Below are 18,586 nucleotides of genomic sequence, written 5' to 3'. Positions count from 1 at the left end.
TTTAAAAATATATTGATTTAACTAATTAAAATGGATCATTTATAATTTAGCGTATAAAATGAGGCATATTTATGTAATTTAAAAGTATAAAGATCTTCGTTATCTGTAGGAAAAATTGCAAGTAAATCCAATACTTGAGAAAGTGTTGCAAACTGCTGCACCCTATGCTACCTTAGCACGTATATTTTTGCCATCTGAGTTGTAGGAAACGTTGAAAGTAGAAAACAAATCCTGTAGTAAACAAAGTGTATTATTTGGACAAAAACACACTCATATAGTCACAATAGGTAAGTCTATCAGTTAAACTTTATAAAGCAGGAAAAACACCAAACTCTTTAATAACACTTTATCATTATAGCATATTATTTCTTGCCAAATTTTTTTACAGTTAAATGAAAAAATATTCTTGAAAATGTATACGTCTATACATACAAATTGTGTGTGTGTGCAATGTGCCATCAAGTCACTTCTGAATTATGATGACCCAATGAATTAATGACTTCCGAAACATTAACAGCTTTGCTCAGATCTTGCAAACGAAGGTGGTGGCCTCCTTTACTGAGTCAGTCCATGTTACGGTACTGGGTCGTCTTTTCCTCTTGCCTTCGACCTCTCCTACCATTATTCTCTTTTCCAATGAATCTTTTCTTCTCATGATGTGATGAAAGTATGATAGCCTCCGTTTTGTCATTTTAACTTCTAGGAAGAATTCAGACTTGATTGGATCTAGAACCTACTTACCTGTCTTTTTGGCCATTCATGGTCAAACTCTTCTCCCACTCCACATTTCAAGGAATCAGTTTTCTTCCTGTCAACTTTCTTTATTGTCCTACTTTCACACTCAAACAGAGAATTGGGAATGCCATAGTATGAATCTTGATCATGGTCTTCAGCAACATTTCCGTAAGGATCTTTTCTAGTTCTGTGCTGGACTGGAGGGGGCGCCCTCTTTCTCTTTCCTGGCTCACAGCAGTGTATTTTTGGGATACTTTTTCAGAGCTTGGTTGGGCGCTAGGAGCCTCATGCAGCAAGCTCCAAGCTGGCATGGCCTGCTTGCCCCCCAGAGCAGCATCCTGCCTTTCCCCCATTGCTCACAGGCCAGATGAGAGCCCTGGGTGGACCTGATCCAGCAGCAAGACGTATGTTTGACACCCGTGGTTTAAACCTTTCCTCATAGAATGGACTCAGAGGGTTGCTGTTGGAAACCAACTATTTTGAGCATGGAAATTATTTTGAGGGGTTCTACAGGGTACAATCTTAGCCCCATGTTATTCAAACACTATGTATATACTTTAGGATAAATCATTTGAAGCTATGGAATTGGATGCCATCAATATGCAGATGAGACCCAGCTCTATATTTCACTATCTAAATCCCTTGGTGATGTAATAGAGGTACTGAATCATTGCCTGACAGCTGTGGTCTGATGGCTGAAAGCAAACAAATTGAAACTGAACCCAGACAAAATGGAAATGACGCTTGTGGAAAGGCATCATCAGTATCTTAAAGGACATTATGCTTCCCACTTTCATTGGGATTCAGTTGACTCTTACAGACCCAGTTAAAGGCCAAGGGATTATACTGGAACCAGCCTTTTTTCTAGAGAAGCAAGTAAATGTAGCTGCAAAAAAAAGCTTTCTCCCAACTCAGACTAGCTGGAAGATGGCCTCTTGCCATTTGGTTGATGATTAAGCTCTGTATCTCACTATCCAAATTCCCTGATGCAGAGGCTTTGATTCACTGCCTGACAGCTGTGGCCAAATAGTTGAAAACAAACAAATTGAAACTGAACTAAGACAAAATGGAAGTGGTGTTGGTTGGGAAGGTGGCGATCTTGAAGGACATTGTGCTTCTCACTTTTGATGGGATTCAGTTGACCCTTGAAGATAGGGATGTGCAGTTTAGTATATCTGGTTTAACAACAGGGCTTTTTTTCAGCTGGAACGCGGTGGAACGGAGTTCTGGAACCTCTTGAAAATGATCACATGGCTGGTGGCCCCGCCCCCTGATCTCTAGACAGAGGGGAGTTGAGATTCTAAACTCCCCTCTGTCTGGAGATCAGGGAGCGGGGCCACCAGCCATGTGACCATTTTCTCCTAGGGCAACCCACTGAGTTCCACCACCTCTTTTCCCAGAAAAAAAGCCCTGTTTAACAGTATACTTGAAAAATACCTTTTCAGTATTATTTGGGTATATCCAGATATGTCTGTCTTATTTGGATATATTAGGATAAATCGGTGTTTATATTCCCGAATAATCTGGGTATATTTGGGAATATCTGGGAATCTGATTTTAAAGGTTGCAGCAGCTTGGTTTTTCGCTCTTTACAGATTTCCTAGGCTACAGGAGGAGGGGGAAGGAACGTAGTGTTACTCTGCAAGTGCGTGCCATGCGCTTGCTTGTCACAGGCCATTGCCAGGTCTGGCTGGCTGTCTTGGTCCCACTGGCTTGCCAGTTTGGGTGCTGTGATTCTCTGGTCTGACGTTCGTTCTGTTGGGCTTGCATTGCCTGCCTGGTGAGTTTCAAAGGGCTCTCCCTCTCCTGGCTTTCCACAAACTACGCAGAACTGAATGATTCAGGAGGGCTTTTTTACACAGGTAATAGAGTTGTACTGTAAGGTGGTGGTTCAAAGAGATGCATGCGTAAAGAGACAGGGACTAGATATTATACTTTTGTATACTTACACTGTGTACTTACTGCTGAATTATACTGCGTAATCCACCTTGAGTCTCCGTGAGGAAGGTGGACTATAAATAATAAAATAAGTAAAAATAGTGCTTGTTGCTATAAGTATGTTTCTGCTACGTGGCCTTAATACAGCATGTTGAATTATTTATGCTTTGTTTTATTATTGTTTCAGCTCTGTATTGAATTTCTGCTTGGTTTCAAATTTCTGCAAATTTTGCATTTGTGAATCTTACTGTGTTGTTTATTAAATCTCCCAGCTGTTGATCGTATTAATTTACACTGAACAATCCGCCTGGAGTCTCAGTGAGAAAGGCTGACTATAAATAATTCAAATAAATAAACAAACAAACAAACAAAATAAAATAAAATAAAATATGTTGTGCATACAGATTGAACAGATAGGGAGATAAAATACTTCCTTACCTGACACCAGTTGAAAACCATTCTGTTTCCCCTTATTCTGTGCTGAGAGTACATAGCTGCACATCAAAGCAATCGGATAATGTGGCCTGACATGGTCCATCTAGGACATCCGTAGCTTTCCATCGTCCACATAGTTGAATCCTTTGCTGTAATCTATATATCACAAACTGATTTTCTTCTGAAATTCTCTGGCATGCTTCAGTAACCAGTGTAAATTTGCAATGTGATCTCTAGCGCCTCTTCCTTTTCTAATTCTAGCTTGATCATTTCTTTTTCTATGTATGATGAGAGTCTTTGTTGTAAAATCTCTACATCTCTAGGGTGCATATGAGAGGTGTAGATGAACATTTTGTAAGTTGGGGAAGCAGAAGAGGTGGTTGATGGAGGTCCCAGGTCCTTTGGCCAATTGTCAGTAATAAAACAAATAAAAAAACCTGCAAAGCTCCTAGAATGGTTCTCACACCATACAATCAATGATGTATTGAATCATTGATTGTATGGTGTGCAAACCATTCTGGGAGCTTTGCAGTTTTATATTGTGGTACGCTCCCAGTTTCTTGCCCTTTGGTTTTGTGTACAATTGTCAGTAATGGCAAGTGCAGCTGTGGGGATCATGACAGAAATGTTTAATTTTTCTCTGCTCTCAGTTGTTTATTGTGGAAACAGGAAACCTTCTTCAGAAGAAGGTTGTGGTACAACCCTTCTGGGACTATGCCTTTTCAAAATATAGATGGGAAGATTGCATAATACCATCAAATGCCTTCAGCTTCAAAAAAAATTCCAAACAATCCAAACGTATTATGTCAGGATGATTCCATGATATGCTAGATTTCTACAAGCAGGCTTTCTCACTGAGAAGCTTTTTAAAATTCAGTTGCCATGCATTTCCAGAACCTCTGTACCATGCACTGATTTGGGGTGTGTGTGGATCAGCTCAGTCCTCGCTGGTTTTTCAAACAACTCTCACAGGAGGCTGATGTTGGGAGTCTTGTTTGTCTGTTTGTTTACTTACTTACTTAATTTATAGCCTGCCTTTCTCACTGAAACTGAAGGCGAATTATATAGTATAAAGCAATGGAATCAAATAGCATACAACGTCTAATAAACAGTACAATAGGACAAGCATAATAGAAATCAGAAACAATGCAAAAATTTGTTAAATATGAATTGTCAAACAATGAAGATAATGGAATTATGGAACACAATGCAGTAAGAACAGTATAGTACACACAATAAACAGATCATACTTAAAAAGTATCATAAACTACAGTCCTGTTAACTTTATAAAAACACCTTCCAGAGCCAGAGCCATAACCCTAACTCAGTTTGTTGAAATGGTCTCCTGAACAATTCTGTTTCTGTATAGTTTGCAGAAAGATAGGAGAAAGATAGAAGCATGGGAGCCTTCCTAGCCACCTGAGGCAGGCCGTTCCACAAGGTCTAATGGAGTCAGAGGGGAAATTATAGTTTTGTCAGTTTAGGGGGCTGGAGAGAAATGGTAGGCTTTTCAGTGCTGAAGGCGGTATAACTAGAGTGCCAACCTAGAAGCGATAAAACATGGAATGCCCATGCTCATCACTAGCCTTGTACATCTTACAGTGATTGGACATATGTACATCTGTTTGTTAGAAAGAGCAAATATGTGTTCACTTAAGAAATGAAACTGGGGTACCTGGATAAATGTGTGGTTTTATTCACACATTCAGCTGTACATGCACTGAATATAACAGAAGCATTTCTCTGCACATGTATAGTGAAAAAAGTATATGCTGTACACAGAGCAAGATCCGGGTCCAATAGCACCTTAAAGACCAACTACATTTCCAAGGTATGAGCTTTCACGAGTCAAAACTCCCTTTGTCATATGAGGAGTGGGAAAAGTCCATATAATCGAGGCAGGGGGTAGGAGAGATATTGTAAATTAGAGTATCAGGAAGCTAGCTATAATACATGTTGTAATTAGCTTGATAGAGCAAGGGTGTGAAGTGCAGAAAATTAGCATCTGTAATCCGAGAAAAATTCTATGTCCTGATTCAACTTGGGGGCGTGTTTCTATTGATTCAAATTCACAAATACTCAATTTCAGCAATCTCATGTTGTAATCTTCCTTTGGAATTTCTCTGCTAGATAATTGCTACTCTTAAGTCAGTGATGGAATGTCCTGGGAGATTAAAATGTGCTCCCACTTGTTTTTGAATGTTGTGATTTTTTTTACATCAGATTTACGACCATTCATTCTTTTGTGAAGGGACTGACCTGTTTGTCCAATACAGAGAGTTGAAAGGCATTGCTGACACTGTACACAAATTGTACGTGTGCTCACTGTATCTTGTGAACCAAATTACAGGAAAGAGAATAGTTGGGAATCCGTGAGTGAGAGAAACTGCTGATAGCTTACTGCCCTGTATTCCCCCCCAACACACACACTTGGCCATTTCTCTCTACTAGGGTCATTTCTAGAGATGGACATGAACTGGGAAAATGGCCGTTTGTTGCAGTTCATGGTTTGTCACATTTCACGAACCGGCATGAAATTGCCCGATTTGCAAATCGATTCATTCGGTTCATGAAAACATCATTTCCAGAGCAACAGAAGGTCTGCAGAAATCCCATGCCCCCCATTGCCTAGGAAACTGATTGATCGGCATCAGGCTGTCTGTGGTGACAAACAAAAAAACAAAACAAATTAACCAGGCTAAAATCATAGTGGTTTGTCACAGGTCGTCAGAAATGCCCTCCGACGAACCGCTGGTTTGCGAACTGAAAAAACAGCCTGGTTCGTGATGAACTTTGGTTTGTATTTCAGTTCGTCCCCATTTCTAGTCATTTCCAATTTTGGAGCCCTGGAAGGAGGAGTGGGAATTCACTGGTTCTCTTCATCCAAGCATCCCTTTTTCTTTTCAGTTCATACTTTACCCATGCTCCCTTCTTATGTGATTAGGACGCTTTGGTTTTTTGGCCCATCAAAGTGTTGCCCTCATGTCTGATTTGGCATTAAGGCATCACAAGACATGTGTTGTTTCCTATGTGCAGCACAGGCAAGGATGGGTCTGGCTTCCCCAAAGGTATCTGTAAATGATATGTAATGTTTGAATGTGCCCAGTCGTCCATGCCAGTATTAAGTGTATGATCCAGAATTGCCTTGGTGGTGTACCTGGTCTTGTGTCATATCTGATAAGTACATTCCTTAACTTGCAAACCACTTTCGTTTCCTCTGTCTCCCAGAATAGCCGGCAGCTGCAGACAATCTTTTACTATTGATATTGCTTAGAATGACCTTGAGTGTCTGGAGTGTTGCATTACTCAGTATCTTGTCTGTCTAGTGTGCAAACTTTTTAGCCAAGGACATGTGTTATGCTGAAGTGATCCAGGGATCTATCTGCCATAACCTGACATCCATAGTCTGACATGATATGCTGTCTTCTTTTTTTGCACCTTGTCACTTTTTTCCTCCACTTCAGCACCAAAAGTCATTTCTCTTTCGATGGGAACCCTGGATGATTCATTCCCCAATTAACCCCATCTGGCATAGACGTTTTCTCCCCAAACACCTGATCAAATGTGTCTTGGTTTTCAGGGCCTGCTTTTTATAAACATTTCTTCTTTTTTGTATTCATTTGTTTGCTTTCTGTGTTTTAACATTTGTTTTTCTCCAAACGACAACTTAAATGTAACATATGTTTTTTCTTTTTTTTTTAATTGTGATTTAAAATTCTGTGCAAAGACAGTAAAGAACTTGATTTGTAATTATATTTAATTTTTCCATTACATTTATCTTATTATTTGCTTTATGTTGGTTCTCCTTCATTTCCCAATTTTAGCTCATTACTCAGAAGAGAATTCTCTGCTTAAGTTCCTTACATTTGTTCCAAGCCTGTGTCATGAATCAGTTCATGCATCCAGGTGGGTGACTTCTTGACCAACTGTATTCCTATGGTTGAAAAACAGAAACCAGCAAAAATCCCACCCTGCATAGCTCAAGGGGCCTCCAGCCTTTTTGGTAAGTGGGGTGCAAGTCTGGCCCAGGGGCAAAGCTCCCTCTCCTGTGTGCAGCGAGGGTTATCCGTGGCCTGCTGTGCCCAGGATCCCTCTGCTTCTGGTCTGTTGAGGTGAGGAGTAGGCATGGGCAGGAGAGCACAGGGGCAGCTTTGTTCTGCAGCACAGCTAGGCTGTGCAGGCCCGCTCTCTCTCGTCCATCTACTGCATGCGTGACACGGTGCCTTGAACGCATTCCAAGGGCAGGCCTGTATCACTTGAGAGTTGTCACGCTTCCTCAGGCTGGGACCATGAGATGCATGTCCTGAGAAGTGGTGCCAGATAGCAGCAATACTCAGTGAGGAGACAGGATTATTGTGTGTGGGGAGAATGTTTCTGTCTAAACCAAGAGTGGCACCAGCCTGGTTGGGGAAGCGTCCAGCAGTGCCAAGTGCATTTTGACTTCCCTAGAGCCCTGGGCAGGAAGAGAAGGACTAATCCCTTCTTCCTCACAGGGCAAAATTCTCTGTTAAGCTAATTAAAAAAAAACATCCTAAGGCCTAGTAGAGCTACACGAGTAGAAATGTAACAAAATGGGGAAATTGCAATGGAGATGTGCTTCCGGGCCCACAGTTCACTGCAACCTGAAACAGCAGACATGTTCGTATAGTTCATGCCAGACAGACTGGAATGTTTTTTCTAGGCACGTGCCAGGGTTGACTCAGTGTGGTGTAGTGGTCACGTGTCGGAGTAGGATCTGAGAGACCCAGGTTTGAATCCCAGCTCTGCTATGGAAGCTTGCTGGGTGACCTCAGCCACTCCATGCAATCAGCCAACCTCACAGGATTGTTGTGAGGATAAAATGGAGGAGAAAACAATGTACACTGCTTTGGATCACCATTGGGGAGACAAGTAAAAAATTAAATTGAGTATGGCCAATAGACACTTAAGTTTTGTCTTGGGACCGTTGTCCTTCTGGTATCTCCAGTCTGCTTTTAAGAAACCCCTGGTTTTCATTTGGGGGGAAATGCCCTAATAACCAAAAGCTCAAAAGCCTTAGTTGGTACTGGAGTTGCTTGAACTTGACCCTAAATTTCAGGTGTTTAGCTTCCTACTAAGGAATTCTAGGCCAAGGTATTGAGTTTCAGGGTAAGAAACTAGAAGTCAGGTTTTATTTATTTATTTATTTATTTATGTCATTTATAGTCCACCTTTCTCACTGAGACTCAAGGCGGATTACACAGTATGAAATTAGTACAATTAGTATCAAGTACATTTCAATACAGTATCAAGGACATTTCATAAACAATACCATAGGGTAAATAGATACAAGTTTAAAAGACATAGTATTAGCAAGAATCCAGTACAGAGTGGAGAAAACACTGAAGCAGAACATAATCAGTTCTAAGACTAACATTAGACAACATGGAGCACTGGTGGTACATAGGAGTACATATTTAAAGCAGCAGGTAATGTGTAAGGCAATATAGTGATGAAGTCTATGGTCCGTAATTCATTAGCGAAGCATCTTCCTACAATACAGCCTTCCCATTTGAGTAAAAAGCCTTTTTGAATAGTTCAGTTTTGCATCGTTTACAAAAAGCTAGGAGAGTGGGGGCTCTTCTGACTTCCTCAGGCAGGTCATTCCACAGGATAGGGGCCACCACAGAGAAAGCCCCTATACGGGCTGCTGATGATTTCACCTGTGCACAGCCTGGCATCTCTAGGAGGCCCTGTTCAGATGAGCGAAGCTGCCGTGGAGGAACATAGGGAGGGAGGCGGTCCCGTAGGTATGCCGGACCAAAGCCACGAAGAGCTTTGTACGTAATAACTAATACCTTGAACGGAGCACAGTAACTGATGGGTAGCCAATGAAACAGCAGCATTTGAGTCCAGTGGCACCTTAGAGACCAACAAGATTTTCAGGGTTTGAGCTTTTGAGAGTCACTGCTCCCTTCATCAGTGCTGACTCTTGAAAGCTCATATCGTGAAAACCTTGTTGGTCTCGAGGGTTCCACTGGACTCAAATCCTGCTGTTCACGAAGTCAGGTGGTGCAGATTTTTTTTAAAACGAAGCTTATCCCCAGCTTTCTCCCATATTTTACAGTTCATACCATCACCTCCCCTTTTCCCAATGTCGGTATCCCTCTTTTGGAGGAGGGTGTAATTGAAAGGCAGACAAAATTACAGTGAAAGTCTAAGCAGAGTTATTCCAGTCTAAGCTCATTGATTTCAGTGAAAATACAGGAGAGAAAATACTGCCTTGAATATGCCATTCAGTAACAAGCTCTATCTCCTTTCCTCAAGCTCTTATATTCTACTGAAGCCTTAAGATCTGAACCTCAGGAGACTTTACAAACATATATGGGCTCATGGAACTAGTCCCATAATTTACCATCACCAGACGAAAGGATGTTCTTACTACATTTTTAATATGTGTACTGTACTTCATTTATGGCAGAGATGGTGCTCTACCAGAGAAATACAGAATCAGGCTTTAAAAATTGTGTTCCTTCTACCCCTGCTGCCCCCAGACAATGTTAATGAGCCATTGGCAGAAAGAAGGGTCTCAGAGCCAAGCTACAAGTGACACCTGACACAGGTTGGACACTTGTCAGCTTCCCTCAAGTTTTGAAGGGAAATATAGGCATCCTGGTCTTGCAGCTGTAATGGAGAGCCAAGCTGTAAAACCAGGACGCCTACATTTCCCATCAAAACTTGAGGTAAGCTGACAAGTGTCCAACCTGTGTAAGGCATCACTTGTAGCTTGGCTCTCAGACAGGGAGGTTGAGGGTCTAGGATAGAGTGAGGTGGAGCACAGGGCAAAGAGCAGTAGCAGAGCATTGTTACTGTAATGCAGTTGATAGGCCAAGAGCAGATTGCACAACAGGCCTGTTTTTAAGAACAAAAAAGGCCCTGTGCTGCATCAGAGGAGCCCAGTATTCTGTCTCACACAGTGGCTAGCCAGTTGTCCTGGATCGCCAGGAGATAGGGCACAGAGACCAGGGCCTCCCCAGATATTGTCTCCTGGTGCTGGAGAGGTGTGCGGCCTCAGAATATGCAAGTTTGTTTTCAGTCTTCTGTGCGAGCACACATGGGATTGCGCATGTGCAGGCCTGCCAATTGATAGGATTGTGCAGCTTTAAGTCAGTAAAGGGGGTGCCTTCCTCCCAGAGTGCCTGTGCAGATGTTTCCCACCCAAACAGCCCACGCTCTGGGAGAGGTGGTGCCCCATCCCCTCAGTTTTTCTTCTGCTGCTAGTTGGAGAGGAACACATACAAGTTAGTAGAGATTTGTCTTTGCTTCCTCCTCAGTTTGCAAACTGTGAGAAAGACAGATTACAATTTAGTATTCCTTCGTGACCCCAAAGTGGTGGTTGATGTTACCCTGGGTATCTAAGAAAGGGCAATGCGAGCCTACCACCGACTCATCTTTTCATGCCCTGCCTCTCCTAATCTTCCAAAATGCATACTGAGTTATAGAATCAGCATTGCTATCAGATGGCCATCTGGCTGCCTCTTAAAAACCTCCAAAGGAGAGCCTACCATTTCCCAAGGACTCCTGTTCCATTGAAGAACCGTTATGCCCAGAAGATCTTCCTAATGGCTAGCCAAGAACGCTTTTGATTTCAATGCAACCTGTTGTTTCGGGTCCAACTGTCTGGGGCAACAGAAAACAACTCTGTTCCATCCTCTACGTGACGGCCCTTCAAATCCTTGAAGAGGGCTATGATATCACCTCTCAGTCATCTCCTCTCCAGGCTAAACATACCAAGCTCCTTCGACCTTTCCTCATAGGACGTGGTCTCCAGACCTCTCTCCATCGTTGTTGTCCTCCTCTGGACATGTTCCAGCTTGTCAGCATCCTTTTTAAACTGTGGTGCCCCAAACGGAACACGGGACTCCCAAGTGAGGTCTAACGAGAGCAAAACGATACCATCACCTCATGTGATCTGGACATTACTTTTTTTGATGCAGCCCAAAATCTCAAAACCATCTCAGTTCTTCTTTGAATTATAAACTACTAACAGAAAATGGAAATTGCCATCTTCCTTCCAGCCAATCTTGGTTTTTTAACAAAGAAGATACATAATAGCCCACCTACCATTCTACCTATTTGTAGAATAGCAAACAGCAGTGATTCTTCAGTGAGGACCAGAATCTAAACATGGTCTTGTACATCATTCTGGTGTAACACATAGAAAGGAAGTAAAAGGTTGGAGATAAGCAGACAGTGGCTGGAACAGATTGCAGCAGCCCCCACTGAACTCTCGGGGGGGGGGGAATTAACAAGTTGCAATGTGGGACACAATTGAAAGGGGGCAAAATTTGACTTTCGGGGAGTCACCCATCTTTTTAAAAATGTACTTCTTGTTTAATATTTTCCAGACTTTGTTTGGTTGTACAGTTAATGTTTTACATTCCAAAAAGGGGTGGGGGTGAATGAGAAGAGGGAAGGGAGTTAAATAAAAATAAAATAAAAGAGTGGTTGAAAAAGGGTGGCCTTAAATGTTAATGGGCATGAAGTTAAACGTTCTTTTCGTGTTCCAGTTTCCAAGTAAAGTCTGTTGAGCCCTTCAGGCAAACGCTGCTCGTGGTTCAGCCGTTTTACTCATGGCATTATAACCTTTCCTCTCTGAACCTGAAGGCAGTGATGCCTTTTGAACAAAGCCCACCAATCCCCACTAACAGTGGGTAGTTACTAGAGGCTAAACTATCCATTGTTAGATGGGATTGGTGGGCTTTGATAGACCTCATGAAGAGGGTACAGTGTGCATCACTGCAAAGTAAGATGGATTCTGCCTATTGTAGTAGACATTTGATTTGTTTCTTGTCTTATATTTTCATGAATGATAGTAGCTGTAGGTCAGCAATTTGTCAGTGATTGTACAATACCTCACAGTATGAAACATAACACTTTTACTTATAGCATCCTCACTCTAATTTATGTCCTATCTATTTATTTCAGGACGAGTTGGGCTGTGGAAAGACATCTTCACTGTTTCCATGAATGAGAAATTTGATTTAGTTTACAAGCAAAAGATGGGAAAGTGTGACCTCACGTTTGACTTTTATTTATAAAAAACCATGCATGTCTATAATACTAAGATTCTAGACAGAAGTACTTTCTGCATTCATTTATCACTTGCTAGACACAACACTGTACTTGTTATATGTGTCAAGACTTTAAAAATAAAGGGCACAATGCACGGGGAAGTTCAGAATGTAAGAAGAGACCTGATGGGTTGAACCAAAGGTCCTTTGTCTCCATGAAGCTTACATGCAGAGAAGTAGGGTGTTATTCCTCCCTGTTGCTGCTCCCCACTCTGGAGTTCATGGTGGCTGTCTTGAGTAATAGCTACTGATATACCCGTCCTCCATAAATTTGTTGAATCCTTTTTAAAGACCATCGAATGTCATGGCAATCACATCTTATTGCAATGGATCCCACAGTTATGCGATGTCTGCTGCGGTCACTATCCCTTTCTTCCCCTCAGGTTCATGGCCACTTCCTTCCCTCTCCCAGGCTCTTCCTGCCATTCTTTCTCTCCCTCTCCTCAGGTGCGCCTTGTTTTTCTTTTACACTGTTATGCAGTTATGCTGACAAGCAAAAAAATTTAAGTTGCAGCGTGTGCACTTCCAGTTTTAGGGGCGTCTAAAGGTTTCCATTTAAAATTGTATATGTTTACTTATAGTATGGATTACTTTTTGGACATCTCCCCAGCCTCAGCTGGACCTATTGGGTAGATTCTTTGATCCAGATGCTGAGGACGAGGTTCAGAATTAGAAGTATTTTTTCTGGTACTGCCTGTTGAGTTTTTTGGATGACCTCAAACTGTAAAGTGTTTCTCCACACTGTATTGTCGAAGGCTTTCACGGCCGGAGAACGATGGTTGTTGGGGGTTTTCCGGGCTGTATTGCCGTGGTCTTGGCATTGTAGTTCCTGACGTTTCGCCAGCAGCTGTGGCTGGCATCTTCAGAGGTGTAGCACCAGAAGACAGAGATCTCTCAGTGTCACGACTGGGAAACTCTTACAGGATGACTCAGCCCAGACCCACCTTCCTGAGTAGATATAAATGACCTGCCAACATCTTCTCCACACTGTGACACTGAGAGATCTCTGTCTTTTGGTGCTACACCTCTGAAGATGCCAGCCACAGCTGCTGGCGAAACGTCAGGAACTACAATGCCAAGACCACGGCAATACAGCCCGGAAAACCCCCAACAACCATTGTTTCTCCACACTGTTCATAATTTTATGAACGTCTATCATGTGCCTACTCATAACACATTCCTATTCATTCATTCATTCATTTATTTGTAACATTTTAATGCCCTCCAGGAACCTGCCTAAGGCAACTTGCAAAATAAAAACACTAAAAACAGAACATTAAAAGATATGAATTAAAACCCCACATTTTAAAACAAAACTAGCTCAAAATAAAAACATAGATCCTAAAAATAAACAACAGGCAGCTTAAGATAAAAGTTTCTATACTAACATAGGGCCAAGCTACACATGACGAATGACACTTGAATGGCAAGTGTATTTCTCCCTGTTCACTTGCCCTCCGCTCAATCCACTTGCCGTTCAAGTGTCATTCGTCATGTGTAGCTTGGCCCATAGTGTTAAAAAAACCAACTCCTTAATTAAAAGCCTGGCTGAGCGGAATTGTTTAGGTCTAGTGTGGAGGTCCCCACTGTGGTGCCGTGGGTCCCATTGTGCCTCACGACATCTTTCCCGGGGCCCGTCAAGTATTTTTTGAAAGTGGGTGGGGCCATGTCTTCTGATTGACTATTGGAGATTTGATTGGCTGTGCAGATTTTTTAAATATATTGCTTTGGCAAAAGCTGCTTCCACAGCACAAGAATCTTCACTGTGTGACTGAAGGTAAGCTGTAGCAGCCATTTTGTGGCTGGATCCACCTCCTCCAGCAGCCATTTTGTGGCTGCACCCACCACAGTGTAGAATTCCTGCAAGGTGCCTGCAAGTTCAAAAGGGTTGGGGACCCCTGGCCTAGTGCCTCAAATAAAGTAGCATAGGTGCCAGGAGAGCCTCTAGGGGAAAGGCATTCTACAGACAGATTGCCAGGAATGAAAAAACCCTGTCTCTGGCTGCCACCCACCTCACCTCTGATGGTGGGGGCGCCATGAGCAGGGCTTGCAAAGCAGACCTTACCTGGCAAGCTGGGAGGAGGCAGTTCTTCAGGTGGGAAGGATCACTCCTAAGATGGAAATCATAGAAAAATTTATATGATTTCAACCTTTTAGGCTCTTTACTTACAAGTAAGCCACAGGTTTTTCAATGTGGAATACTCCCTGGAAAGTGGGCATAAGTTTCTAGTTTCCATTCCTTTCTGGTTCTAAACTAAAAAGTTCTAAGCTTTAGTCTCTCGTCATAGGGAAGGCGTTTCAGACTTTCAATGGACCATGTTTTTGGATCACTCCCATTCATTGGAAGAGCAGGAGAACTTCCCCGTGCATTGCTCCCGAACAGAATCCACGTGGATTATAGAAAATATAACAGTTCTGGTCTTGTCCTTCCACAATGAGCAACAGTATGCTAAGAAACATATAAAGAATTTGTGGTTTTTATTAATGCATTATGTAAGCATAAACTATTATTATATATGCAGTTAGGACTATACATCTTTTTTGCTTCTGTTTAATTATTTCAAATACTTTATATAAGCTTTTCAGTGAGAATCTAAATATTTCAGTCAACCAAATATCAGTTTGTTTCTGAGGGAAATAGGTTAGAGGTTAAACCGATGCTCTCAAATGATCTCAGGAATAGAGCTGTTACTTTTATAGCATGGAAAAATGTGCACAAGTAATTGTAAATCTACACACTACAGTAGATAAATATAGGAGCTTCTCATTATCACAACTGTATTATTTGCATGATTTCTGAGAGGATGATACTCCATAAATAATGGGGTTGCCCTTCACTCCTAGAAATGAGTTGGGTCTTAAAATCTGTCATTAAAAATCATCTTTCAACACCACTGTTTATTTTTTTGACCCCAAACCACTAGCCCCACCAAGAAGGAAAGGAGTTGTGAACCACTGCTGGCTCTGGAAACAGAAGCAGGATCTACCTGGGCAGGGCAAGGCAGAGCAGTGGGAGGGCGAGTGGGTGAAGAGGGAGTGCCAGGCTCTGCCCGGGGATTCTCCTCGGCTGCTTCACTTCATCAGACCAGGCTGGATGCGTTAAAGGTCTTTATTAAGAGATTTCCACCATTAGAGCTCAGTACAAAGCCATTGCCAGGAATATCATCAGAGCAAGGCCCGGCGGGCTAGTTATACCCTCCTCTCTCCTCCCCCTTTTTAGAGCAGAAGTCCATTAGTCTTGGCGCACGGTTTCTGGCGGCAAAGCTGGAAGGGGGGAGAGATGCAAGCACCGAGGCTCCAAGGTCGGGCGGCTGCTTCCCAGGCGCCTCCAGCTCCACCCACCCCCACACCTATGGATAAGACAGCAGAGTGCAGGATAGAAATGGCAGAGAAAGCAGAGAACAGCAGAACTACAAACTACCCCCCCGCCCATCCCCCAGAGTAAAAGACATCACGGAGTATGGCAGGCGGGGGGTCGCAGGCCTGCCTGACGGGGCGCTGGGGAGCTGGCCTGTGAGCCCACTTTCACTTACAGGAAGGCCCAGAAAGAAAGGCCTGCGCTAAGAGTTGGTGGGCTGCTGCAAAGGTAAGTGGGGTCAAGGCTCGTAGTGCTGCCAGCTCTGCGGTGCATCAGTTAGAGCGTCAGACGGGGAATAAAGGGGGGCAAGTTCCACTGTCAGGTTTACTGGGGACCCTGTCACAGTCTCTCAGACTAACCTACCTCACAGGATTGTTGTTTGGATAAAGGGAAAAGGAGAGGACCACTTACACCGCCTTGAATTCCGAATAACAGCCGAGCAATTCTAACTCTCTCTCTTGGGGCGAGCGAAGGGAACAAAAAATAATTGGTATAATGCCCTCATCAGAAGCAAATTTTTATGAGAGACCTATGGCAGATCCTCGGGGAGGGAGCACAGCAAAACTAGACTGCTGTCCCTGTCCTTTCCTGCCCATTTTACTGGTTTTAGCCCAGGAGTTTGGCCAATCTCTTGTCTTGATATGATGAAAAGCTTACCCAGAATGGTTCTTGTTGTTGAATGGCTGGCTGGTTGGTTTGCACTGTATTTGTTCTGGATAAAGCTGACTGGTTAAAGTAAAAGTTGAGTCTTTGTGAGGGGGCAAAAAAGGCGATTCTTGGATGTCCTCATTAAGATCAGATTTTCAGTGAGGGATCACCTGGACTTTCATGGGTTCTGTCAGTGTGATGCAGCAGCAGGCTTCTTTGTCTTATCCCTCTCCTTGTTGAATTGGACTCAGTGAGACTTACTTCTGAGTAAACATAGATGTACATACATAGGATTGTCTTAGGCTACATTTAGCTAAATGCAGTGAAAAAAGCCATTTTCCACTGTTAGTCCAAAAGCAAAATCCAAAGCACAGCAATTCTAATCAGGTCTATTTAGAAATAAGAGCCATATCATGCAGTAGAGAATTATTCCTGGGAAAACAGCCTTAGGACTTCAACCACAACCCATGTAATACCTTTTTTATTGGGACAAACCAACATGGCAGAAAGCTATATGCGAGCTTTAGCATTTGTGACTCTAGAACTCATCAGCAGGCTGGATATTATTACCATTTTTAAAGCAGAGGTGAGAGCAACAAGCAGACATTTCAGGCCATGATATTGAGACCTCATACAATCACCGAGCTGGAAGGGTTCCCAAGGGTCATCTAGTCCAACTGCTGGAACAATGCAGGAAATCAACAGCTCCCCTCCAGCTCCCCCAAAGACTCCCCCAGCTGCTCAATGCCCAGAGGAAGGGGAAAAACCTCCAGGATCATTGGCAATCCGGCCGGGAGGAAAATTTCTTCCTGACCCCAAAGTGGCGATCAGCCCAGAAGAAAGGAGCAGGAGAGCTGAGCAGTGCCCCCCCCCGCCCTGTCCTCTCTCTCACGATCTGCCCAAGTTCATCCCGAGTCACAGAACCGGCATTGCAGACAGATGGCCAATGCAGCCCCTGCTTAAAAATCTTTCCGTTAACTTGCCATTTATATTCAGAAATATTTTTTTATTTTGGATCATGACTTTAGATTTCTGGGTGTTTATAAATAGTCCTTCATTTAGACAATATTCACAGAAGGCCTTAGTAATTCACAAAGTCCTACTGCAGAAAGGGAAGGGTATTGTCCGCGTATAGCGTTAATGCTATTTTTTGATTTTCTAAAGAAGGAGGGTGTGATGAATGGGGAGCTAAAACAATAGCTAGATCATTTAAATATAGGTCGAACAATCGAGGGGCCAATAAGCCTCCTTTCCTAACTCCCTTTTGGGGGAGGGATTTCTTGAGCAAGCTGTTTTAAAATTACCATTCGAACTCGAGGAGTTAGAAAATTGTGGATTAGCCATAGTAGCCTTTTATTTATTGAGAATTTCCCCCATTTATTCCAAAGTTGCTCTCTTGTGATTGAATCAAAAGCTTGTTTTAAATCTATAAATGCTACAAAGAGAATACCCTGTTTTACCGTGGTGTATTTTTGCACCAGCAATCATAAAATCAAGCTATGACCTTGGGATTGGTCCCAATACTGATAGCTGCAGGACCTGGTTACTCACTTTCTGCCACTGTCAACCGTCGATTGATTCTTGTTCTCCAATTCCTTACTTGTGTATGTGTTACATGCCATCACGTCACTTCTAACTTATAATAATAACTATGCTTAATAATAACTGCTCTTCTAGACAGATTAGTGCCCCACTCAAAGTGATGAACAAAGTCAGTGTTACTATTTCCCCCACAATACGGCTGGGGAGCTGGCTTACCCAAGGCAACCTACTGAGCTCATGGCAGTAGTGGGAGTCAAACCAGTAGAGTGCTGATTCACAGCCCAACTTAACCATTGTGCTACTGCATAGTGACCCTATGAATTAATAACCTCCCAAATGTCCTATCGTTGAAAGCCTTGCTCAGGTCTTGCAAACTGAAGGCTGTGGCTTCCGTCACTGAGTCAATCCATCTCACGTTCCGTCGTCGTCTTTTCCTACTGTCCTCAACCTTTCCTAGCATTATTGTCTTATCTAGTGAATCTTGTGTTTTCATGATGTGACTAAAGTATGATAGCCTCAGTTTTGTCATTTTATCTTCTGGGGAGAATTCAGGCTTGATTGGATCTAGAACCCACTTATTTGTCTTTTGGGCTGTCTGTGGTATCCACAAAACTCTCCTCCAGCACCACATTTCAAATGAACCTTTTTTCTGCCTGTCAGCTTTCTTCATTGTCCTACTTTCACATTCATACATAGTAATATGGAATTACCATGAATTCATAGAATCACGGAGTTGGAAGGGGCCATACAGACCTTCTAGTCCAACCTCCTCCCCAATGCAGGATGAGCCTAAAGCATCTCTGACAATTATTCATCCAGCCACTTCTTGAAAACTGCC

General features: G+C 42.8%; 1 protein-coding gene across 1 annotated transcript in view; it reads left to right on the top strand.

Annotated features, from left to right (window-relative positions):
• The window catches only part of SULT4A1 (sulfotransferase family 4A member 1), a 45,394-nt gene extending 33,227 nt beyond the window's left edge, over positions 1–12,167 (top strand). The window contains exon 7 of the mRNA XM_055000729.1: positions 12,055–12,167. Within this exon, the coding sequence (XP_054856704.1) occupies positions 12,055–12,167 (113 nt within the window). The remainder of the gene's footprint in view (positions 1–12,054) is intronic.
• Positions 12,168–18,586: the final 6,419 nt, after the last annotated feature.

Source organism: Eublepharis macularius, chromosome 16, assembly GCF_028583425.1.
Source record: "Eublepharis macularius isolate TG4126 chromosome 16, MPM_Emac_v1.0, whole genome shotgun sequence".
Lineage (NCBI taxonomy): Eukaryota > Metazoa > Chordata > Lepidosauria > Squamata > Eublepharidae > Eublepharis > Eublepharis macularius.
This window is presented reverse-complemented; position numbering and strand designations above follow the sequence as displayed.